This window comes from Dysidea avara, chromosome 7 (genome assembly GCF_963678975.1).
Source record: "Dysidea avara chromosome 7, odDysAvar1.4, whole genome shotgun sequence".
Classification (NCBI taxonomy): Eukaryota; Metazoa; Porifera; class Demospongiae; order Dictyoceratida; family Dysideidae; genus Dysidea; species Dysidea avara.
Window position 1 is genome coordinate 23,009,192 of NC_089278.1, and position 10,760 is coordinate 23,019,951.

The 10,760-nt window shown below is 39.4% G+C and overlaps 1 protein-coding gene across 1 annotated transcript; it reads left to right on the plus strand.

The window, feature by feature from the left end:
- Window positions 1-1,443: 1,443 nt before the first annotated feature.
- On the plus strand, window positions 1,444-3,236 carry LOC136260788 (bone morphogenetic protein 4-like). Its single transcript, XM_066054654.1, has 2 exons — window positions 1,444-1,704; window positions 2,199-3,236. The coding sequence occupies exons 1-2, from the start codon at window positions 1,482-1,484 to the stop codon at window positions 3,017-3,019; spliced, it is 1,044 nt and encodes a 347-aa protein (XP_065910726.1). The 5' UTR covers window positions 1,444-1,481; the 3' UTR covers window positions 3,020-3,236.
- Window positions 3,237-10,760: the final 7,524 nt, after the last annotated feature.

The following is a 10,760-nucleotide window of genomic DNA, read 5'->3' on the forward strand; positions in this document are numbered from 1 at the left end:
TATAATTGAATGTAATTGGCAGGTAATTAACACTCATTTGAGGGGAGTATGACTGATGCCATACTATATCCATTGAGCCTCATACCGTACTGTACAGTGAAACAACACAGAAGAAACAAAAGTATCATAATGGAGTTCGTAGAATATGTAGATCGTAACCAAAATAGGTCATTATAAAAGTGGTCGGCTTCTGTTGTTAGACCACCTAAAGTACTAGTTATTGAAAGTGTAGCTGGTAGCAATAGGTTAGTGTGCACACATTTTAACTTGTGTGATACAACAGTTATAAGCAGCTAAGTGCCAAGTAGTTGTAAGGTGTGCAGTGTGTATACAATTACATTTGGTTTAATGCACTTACATGTTTACACGCCCCAATAGAATTGAATTACTTAGACAGAATCCTTTTGCTAGCAGCAGCCGGGATAGCAGGTTGTCTGGCATTGTGTTTTAGCTGATATCATACCAAACAATGACCGCAAATAGCTTCATTGTGGTCTGTTGCTGGTCAATAAATGGATTAAGTGGTATTGATAGGATAATGGCTACATGCTGCAGGCTGGTATTGATGGTCAATAGAGCATGTACAGCATCCCATACTACAAATGATGTTTTGCAATTTTGTGTATGTGTGTGTGTGCAATGTGTTAAATGATGTGTACACACACACACGCCCACACACTTCAAGTTCTCGAGTGTAGGTAAGTCCCTCAAAGCCCTTCCAATTAACATGTCATGAGACACATACTTTACTTTATAAAAAGCAGTTTCATCCTCTTTCTTGATGTGCATCATGCATGGAAAGGAAATTAATCCTGGCCTAAAATATGATTAGGGCTTCAGTGCATAATATGTACCACTTACCCTTATCACACAGCAGAATCATAGATACAGTATCAATCAGAAATTTATGGCAGAACAAAGGTCAAATAAGTGAATAACCCCCACTGACTATGCTAGCTGTGTGTGTCACTTAATGGTGCTTACAGATAGCCAGCACAACAACTTACTCACAGTCAACAAGTTCATGTGTGGTAGAGCTGTTAATATTATTGGCTATATAGCTGAACTTTGGCGACAGGCTAGCCGTCTTGCAATTAATCTGTTGTGTCGTACGGGTCAAAATGTTTTCACCACCATACTATGCATGCAAAGTATTACGGTAACCACCTAGTCAATGACAATAAAAGACATCAAAGCTAAAACCAATTTCTCTCACTACCATAACAGGTACACTCCTCTTATTTGATCTAGTCGGTCATCACAGCAACTTTCTCAGTGTGCACTGCAGTTTAATTGATATCCAACAAGCACTACTCTTGTCAGGCTAGCATAGCCAGAGGCATCAGAAGCTGCTTAAGTGCTTCCTGCTCTATCATTTGGCTTCTTAACTTTCACCTATAAAATACACTAACTACACCTCAACATCATTCAAACAAACTTTAAACTAACAGAGCTACAGTGACCAAAAAGAAACAAAGAAGATGGAATCAAAGTGGATCGTATCAGTTATTCTAATTCTACTGAAAATGGCAATTGCTGAAGCAGTCAATCATGATAGTGTTACAAGTGATGTGCACATCCCACCATTAATCAGAAAAACTTATCGCAAAATGAGTGCAGTGATGGAGCAAGGAAACTTGGACATCAGCTTGAAGTACCTAAGGACCGTGAAGACCATTCACTGGCTGGAACCAGTCACACATGGTGAGAAAATGGCTGTTAACTGATTTATGCTCAGACCACACACAAGTTGGTATAGGGCCTAAACTGTTGTAGTGTAATAAGATCACTGAATAAACAATTTTGATGGCATTATTTCTTCCTCTAGCAAATTACTGACCAGACATTTTGCAGTTGTAGTTCTCAGAAACTTTATACATGGCACTGAATTGGTTGGGTTACTTGTAGTAGTGCAAGTATGGAATTCTTTGAAGCTATTAATGGGAATTACAGCATGAATTTCACATGAAATAACCTGATTCTTGCATAATTCCAACCACAACACTGCCACCTTTTTGGGCAGAAAACTGTTAGTAGTGTGCAGTTGTATACCAAATTGAATAAGAGTTTTACCCACATCAGCACAATGGGAACACCCTATACATGTTGCATGTAATGTTTGCATGTGTACACATACCACTAGCAACCCAGCATGTGCTAACAACAGATGTGTGACTATTTCTGTTTTCTTCTTACAGTTACAGATGGTGATGGATCAAATGGCTATTACTACACCTTCACCTTCAACACCTCAGGTCTACCAAGACAAGAGCAGCCAACTAATGTTCAGCTACACTTACGCATGGTAACCTCTCATCAGCCAGCAGTGATCAAAGTCAATACCAGACAGCAGGAGTTCACCTGGCAGCAACCTGAACTAAAGGATAAAGATGCCAAAAAAACAACTGAAGACATTTCAGTAAGAATTAGTCTAAGTTCTCAGTTAACTAACAGCAGCAGTTCACACTGGACTAATGACCTGTTGACAGTTAAAGTGGCTTCTACAAATCCCATCATAATGCCTTCAAAGAAACACCACCAAACTGCAGTAGGACTACTTATCTACATGGGCGGAGTACCTGAGGCAATTGACGATCTCTTGGCAACACCAATAGACAAATCAACACATCTTATTACTGATAAGAAGGAAAGATTTAAAATAGGTGAAGGAAAGAGGGACATCAACACACCATGTCAACTCAAGGAAGGATTTAAAGTGACATTTTCACAAGTAGGAGGTGGTTACGAGTACATCATTCAACCCAAAACATTAGACATAAAACAGTGTATGGGAGAATGTCCCCAGTACCTTCACCATCTACACAATCCAACAGAGCATGCAGAAGTGAGAAACTTGTTGGCTTTCAGAGAAGGTAGTGCAAGTGCCGATGTGACTGCAGCAAGCTGTGTAGCAACTAGCTTCAAGCCACAACCAATTGTGCTATATAATCCTATTAATCACATGATATCATATGAAACTTATCACCAACTAGTAGCAGCATCATGTGGATGCAGATAAACAACATCATGTGGATGTAGATGAACTTACCACTATATTCAAATTTTTAAGCGATTTGTATAACTCACAGAATTTTAGCATATTGTATATTTTTTTAACCAGGCCTTCATGCCTCTAAAATGTATTAATGTAAAATGAATTGTTTTTGTACAGTCTATTGTTTAACAGTTGCTGACAGCTGGTCTGTCTTACTTATACTACAATGAAATTGTCAATAATTCACCTCAAATATAAACACACAGTGGGAATGGGTGGTTGGTCAGATCACTACTAACACTTCAGTGCATGCAGCCCAACAATTACACACATAACCTGCCCATGGCACAACCTTGAAACAGCTGGGTACAGTTAACTAATTGATTGTTATCAAACAGAGCTAACCCAACAGTGTCTTAATAGGATATAGTTTAGCAGCTCAAGGCTACATGACTTCACTCTATACTCAAACTTGTGTAATTGCATTATAACCAGCAAAGCCTCTCAGGACACCATTTGGTAAAGGAACAATTGCAAAGGAGATTCACTTTCACACTGACGTCTTATAAAGAAATTGCATACTAATAGCGGCCATTAAGATTAAAAGTGGTCCGTAACCATAATTTGTATTTCCCATCCCACCTATACACTGCTAACTATGCTATACTATAAGCGTAACTACTCACTAATTGTAAAGAAGAAATAATTGATAAACTTGTATGTCACACTGCCTCCACCCTACATATCATCATGCATAGTTGTAGAGTAGATGACTGGCTTCAACGAACCGCCCATCCCATTCAGTAAAATACATCAGTGGCAGCAGCAGCAGCCAAGTGCTACCAGCAGCCAAGTACTACACTACATTATGATAACAACAATATCATATAACTACAGAGAACATTTACGTTGCATAAGTACCAGTAGTTAGTGTTACCAAATATGGATAATGTCAGGTTGGTATATACAGACAACATCAAATGTGCCACATACCATGGATGGGATCAGGCACTGGGCACAACCAGCCAATGTAGTTCATACAAATTACCTTACAATAATGTGAATAGCTTAGATTGCTTGTTACACTAAAGTAAGTATCAAACTTGCAGTATTAAAATGGTCAAGCCTTTTGCTCATCACAGGTTGAATTCCTCGCTAACATCAGCAATGTTACAAATATGAAACCATTTTCAATAATGTTGAAAATGTGTGAAGTGTTTATCTGAAGTTAATTTAGGTATTGTACACATCACCAGTGATGCATGCCAACTAAATTTCTATTTGCCCACATATGTGGCAGCTGCTTGCTGCAAGCATAGTAAGATATTTACTGGCCACTTGTGTGGCAGTTGTTATTGTAGCAAGTTGTACACCTGCTGTCACCTTGAGGAGACTTAGTGATGTAACTCACTATGGGCAGTGTTTTGCAACGTAAGCAGTGATTACAGTCACTATAGTGACATGTTGTGTCCTTCACTACCAAAAGTGATATATTTTATATCCTGGTGGACACCAGTTGCTATAGCAGCTGAACATCTCCTTCACTCCATATATGATCAAATGATAGAAAAGTGAAGATGCTTAACGTGTCATGTTGGCACCCATTCCATTGTGGAACTGAAACATTCTGAGACTTGTTTAACAACACTACAACATTCTATTCCTCAAACAAGAACCACTGAAATCACTTGGTCATTGTGTACAAAGGCAGTCTAGCCTATATACATTGACATATCTAAAAACTTCAATTAGTTTCAAAAACTAGTTATCATTTCAACATCAAAACCATACAGCAATTCTTTTTACTTAAACATAAGCAGAGATGGATTACACCTACATCAGTTTATGTAACTGATACCCTACACTACCACTACAGGCCATATTTGGGTTAAAGGTTCTCATTTGTCAAACAGTATTATTATAAGCCTATAGGTCTTTTTAAAATAGCTATATGCTTTTATACTGCATGGTTTAGTACATATTATATTCACCTGAACAATGCTTTTATGCACATCTTGGCTCACTACAATACACAACTCATAAAAGTACAACCACAACATCGAGTGGATTCCTGTTTCCTCTTTAAAAAACTGTGGTCAAGACGTGCAGGACAAAGGAAAAACATGACCACTATATCAATACTACTTTTTCTTGGTTATTTCATCCAAACTGGAAGGAGTGGCAACCCAAAAGGCTTGAAAGATGATCATGGCGTGAGTTTAATGATGGCCATCCTAAACATTGATCAGATGATTTGGTATAGGTAAACACAGAAGGATCCCACCTGCTAGTCTGCTACAATGACCAGCAAGACAATGAATGTTTACCAGTAATTGATGTCCTGTACTACAAAAAATTCAGTACCCCCAATCCCTTTGTGAAACCTTAGATTTGCCCCTGCTTATCCCACCTACTCTCCTAACTTTGAAACATTATGGTATTACATGCACGCAACATTATTGTGATAATCAATGGTGGTCAGTTCATTCCAAAAAAGTTCACAAAATAATTATTGCTATGCAACTACACTGCAAAGAGTGTGAAAGTAATTAGACTTCACAATTCCTCAGTGCAACCACAAATAGTGCCATGTGGCATGCATGCTGAGTTAGCAAGCTGCTGTTGATGCCACGGCAAGTCAGGCAAGCCTATTCGGTGGAACACACAAGTGTTACAAACTAGAGTGGCACAACAAGTTATCATTATGTAAGCTTATAAAATTGGTTTCAAAAAAAACAAACACTATTTACATAAGCCTACAACATGCCTCAGTGTATATAGGCTATGACACAATTGTAATGTGTATAAGAGCATTATACAACCTTGCAATACAATAAATACAGTCTTGTAGGGCTTACAATTGAATCCAGTTTGGTATTAGTCATAACACTCAGTGCAAAGTCCATTTATCATAGTGCAAATTATAAAATGAATAGATAGTGAAAACAGTGGACTAAACCCTATGGTGGAAATTTGTCTAGTTGTCATAGTGATGTATATCAACTGAAAAGGAAATCTTGGAATTTCTGTCAGAATCTGATGATGGCCACCTGGCCGATACACAGGTAACACATTCAGCTGGAACAGTAACTCCTTGAGACTCATTCAGTTTATGATCTCGACAGAAACAAATGGAAAATATGACAGATTGTGTCTAATTGCAGTCGTTTGTTTGTTTGTTTGTTCTGTTGAATAAATGAGTCTTCTCATGAAAGGAAAGTCCTAGCATGTTTAGGCTGCCTAGAACTATTAAATATCTCCTTGTGTGGACCATAGATGTACCACAATGTATATAATGCAGGGACTGCTCCTTAAATAATAACATTATACACATACGCACGTACGCACAAAGTAAAGCAAAGCCTGCAGCTGCCGTACACAGAGAGAGCAAAGCCTGTGGCTGCCATATACACAGTCACACTTACATAACTAGTTTAATACCGGGGCACCTGTGCACTGGAGTCAGTGCTGGCAAATCCTCTTGGGGACAGGATAAGGAAACTGTCCCCCAATTAGCACCGGATCCTCAGCTCAGGTAGACTGGAGCAATGTGAGTTAAATAACAGTAACTAAGCATCAAACCTGTAACCTTTCGATTAACATGCCAGTGATGATAGCAATAACACATTCCAATATAATTTATTGTCACACACAGCCACAGCCTTCAATGCCACCGTCGTATTGTGGAATTGAATTAATGTTATTGACTTGTCTATCTTCATAATGGCACTCAATGCAATTATGATGCAACAATTCATAAGGTGTGCCGTACACAATGTATTTAGACGAGCCGTAGTGTATAAATCGTACAGAACCACACTACAGTGGCTGCGGTATACAATTCATATACATCCTGTAAAATCTGTATGGCTGTTGTTGGCTTGAAAGTTGTCTGAAACTTACCTGTGTGCACATTTGTGTGTGTATCATACAACAGTGTATGTGTGTGTACACCGTTGGTTGGTGGTGTGAACAATGGCAGTACTCTGTCTTTGAACATGTTGAGTAAGACCAGGCAGAACCAGGGACCCCTCATGTAGCCTTGCAAGCCGAGTACCCTACACATACATTTCTTTTATAAAGAACAAGATGGGGCCAGTGAATGACAGCTGGACCCGCATAGCTATCCCAACTGGTCTAAAATAACGGTTTCTAAGTGGTTACTCAACATCCTTTGACCAGGTAGCTAGGCAGCTTCTATGGGGTTTGGGTGCATAGCATTCCCAACTATAATTAATAGGCATAACAGTTGACTGGCATTCATGATCAGCCTGTTAACAGATGCAAGGCTTCCCATTCAAATACACCAGGTGTACACAAGCGCTACAGCATGTTCAGCTTGCGCTTGTTCAATTTGGGATGATTTTGTTGTGGCAAGTATATATCACAGAGACGATCGAGTGTATTACTAACAGGGCAGCAGTCGATTGTGCAAACCTCAGTGGGTGTTCTGCAGTTGGAACTACTCCTAAAGGACCACTGATCTGAATACAGGACATCCTCTTTTTAAGGAACAGTTTCTGAGGATCAGGTGGTCAGTCTGTTTACATTCACCCAAGCTTTTACAAAATTTATTATTTTATTTTCCACAAATATACCAGTTTTAACAGGATGTTAGCAACACGTTCCCATCTAAATGGTCCACCCAGTATAGACACAAGTGTCAATTATATGTGAGAGCAGCACTGTATTAAGTCAGCAAGAGCAATACTGTTGTAAAGAACATGACTGATCATTTCGAGGATAACTCTATGAGAACCACATCTGAGAAACCTATAACAAAGGGGGGAGTATCAATCAGAGTTTTCAACTGTGTTGTCACAGCACCATACTGAGAAATCGCACTAGTCTTTTGAGTGCACTGTAATTGAATAAAATTGTCCATTGCATATCCTAAGGTGGTTTGATGGCTCAGTAAAAGCCAAAACTCAAATCTTTTAACTTCCATGCAATCATTTAGTAGACATTCTTCTCTCCCTGATTATTATTATCTATTGGGAATACTATATCACAGGGATTTTATAGAGAGATGTTGGTGCCGGGAAAAACATTTTTGCATGATTGTAAGTTACTGTTGAAAGCTCCCACTGGGAAGATACAATTGCTCAAACAAAGCTGTCTCCAGTAATGTGAGTTGAAGCATAGGGTGCATATAGGAAAAGCTGCATGTGATCAACCTTACAATTAATGTTCTTACCAAAAATGATAGCAATTTAGCCGGCAGGCTTGCTAGCAGGCTCTCTCTTAATGTTTTCTCTCAACCCACAAAGACTAGTTTTAATCATGAATAAGACACCAACAAAAATGGTGCAATGACTACATGCATGATGCCATGTATAAGCTCTGGACATCTTCCTTGGAGCACATGAAATTAAAGAAAAATAATGTCAATCACATAGGATCAAGAGTTAATAATAGTGGGCCCTCCCCAATATTATTAACTCTTGGTAGGATATTAACTTTGTTTCCATGGAATCCAATCACTGAATTTTGTATCACTATTATTTTATTCTGTGTGATATTTCAGACACTAAATAAATCATTATGCAGTATTTTAACGTCACAAGTATGATGAAAATTAAGTTCGATTAGTGATCACAGAAAAAAAAGTAGAGAAACAATTTAATCCCCTAATTCAGCCTATACCCATGACTGAATTAGAGATTAAATGTCCACTAGTACATATTTTCAGGCGTAGGCGACCTCCCTTGTTTCCCTACCTTTTCTATGATCCCTAATCTAATTTACACTTGTTTACTTTTTTTTTGTAACACTATCATGACTGGTGAACCCACACATACGATAGAACAGTACCTCAGTTATTGTTTTTATCTGAACGTGCCCCCAACTATCAATTACTTATTGGAAAGTGAAGCAGTTATTACGCCTTGCTTTCAGCTATTCTCAAGCACTACAAATGAAGAACAGTAGGAGAAGTGCCTCTGCAATCAATCTGGGAAAATATGGACAATTCCTGTTACAAAAGTAGCTGGGAAGCCATTGTGCTACCACAAATTGAAACCTTGGGCTACCAGCAAAAAGAAATGGGAGGACAAAAGTAAGTCTATGATGCGTGTATTGTAAGTACTGCAGTATGCCAAAAGGCATCTGTCAGGCTGAAGTGATGTCGAACAGTGAAAATATCAAGCCCGTAGCCTTAGCCATTATCGGGTTATGCTTGTCTGAAGGCAGGCAGGCAGGCAGGCAGGCAGGCAGGCAGGCAGGCAGGCAGGCAGGCAGGCAGGCAGGCAGGCAGGCAGGCAGGCAGGCAGGCAGGCAGGCAGGCAGGCAGGCAGGCAGGCAGGCAGGCAGGCAGGCAGGCAGGCAGGCAGGCAGGCAGGCAGGCAGGCAGGCAGGCAGGCAGGCAGGCAGGCAGGCAGGCAGGCAGGCAGGCAGGCAGGCAGGCAGGCAGGCAGGCAGGCAGGCAGGCAGGCAGGCAGGCAGGCAGGCAGGCAGGCAGGCAGGCAGGCAGGCAGGCAGGCAGATAGTAAGCCAGTAGAAAATTCCACTGAATAATTAGAAAAAAAATTGTATCAATCTATTGGAAGCATTTACGGTTGCACTGAAGTTAATGAATATATGGATGCTCTTATACAGTATTGTAACTGACTTTATTGATTGTATGTGTGTAGTTTGTTTTGTTTTGTTTCGTAATTGTGTTGATATGCTTTGGTCATTTATTGTTTTGGTGTTTACTTATGTGTGTGTGATGTGTTCCTCTGGGCAAGGAAGAACGGCTGTAGCCGATTACCTAGAGGATAAATATAAGCCCGTTTACACTGTTGTTATGGTCAAGTGGTTTAGGTGAATCCCTAAGTGTTAATTTAATTTTAACAAGCACCTAAAATCATAAGCACTTTAACAAGCTGTACTTTTCACCACGAGGTTTAGCAATGGAGTTAGTACGTTGTCTACTAAGCATGTGGTTACTTCTCAAGTTGTTACAAAGTAGAAGGCAAGCTGCAAGAAGGTCAGCGTCAACCTGTGTGAGATCATCATCTAGTTGAGTGAGATCATCAACTTGTGTCAAACTGTCATCAAACAGTGACTGCTCTACATCATCAACTAGTATCCTTGACTAATACAGTAATACTGACATCACCATTGCCACTACTCCCTTGTATGCTTTACATCAGCACGTTTACACATGATTTTGTCAAGCAATTCAAAGTGCTTTCACTCTTTCCTTCCCTTTCCTATTTGTCTGTTGGTCAGTTTTCATATTCTTAATCTTTTGTCTACATTGTACCCAGTGTCTTTCATAGCCTAATTCTGCCATTTTTCTAGCTACCTTCTCAAGGACAGTTTTGTGCTCCATCAAGTTGGTGTTGAATCTTATCATCACTCCAGATTGTAATTAGAACTTTTACTTCACTGTTAGTCCACAATAAGCCTTAATAAGCCTCAACTCGCCATAGTTAAACTGGATTAACAGTTGTCACCTGTTTACACTAATATTCTAAGTGGTTTTAAACAGCTTCAAACTACCTGCTGAGGTGGTTTAGCTAAACTACCATTTTGGAATGCGTTTACACTAGCACTTGTAAGGTTCTGAAACCGTTTTAAACTGGTTTAAGACACTAGTGTAAACGGGCCTTATTATAAATCAAATCAAATTGAAGGCACTTTTGGGCTTGGTTATACCTACAATACTGCCAAGGTACCAGGATGGTCTTGTGAAGCAGATTTAGAGTGTTTTTTTTGGCCAAAAACCCCCCAAATCTCCAAGATCCCTAATATACTGCTTTATGATAAACAGTATTAT

Excerpts from the sequence above, each read along its gene's own strand:
- LOC136260788 (XM_066054654.1), top strand. The coding sequence starts at position 1,482 with ATGGAATCAAAGTGGATCGTATCAGTTATTCTAATTCTACTGAAAATG. Across the intron at positions 1,705-2,198 it reads GCTGGAACCAGTCACACATG|TTACAGATGGTGATGGATCA; the intron begins GTGAGAAAATGG and ends TTCTTCTTACAG.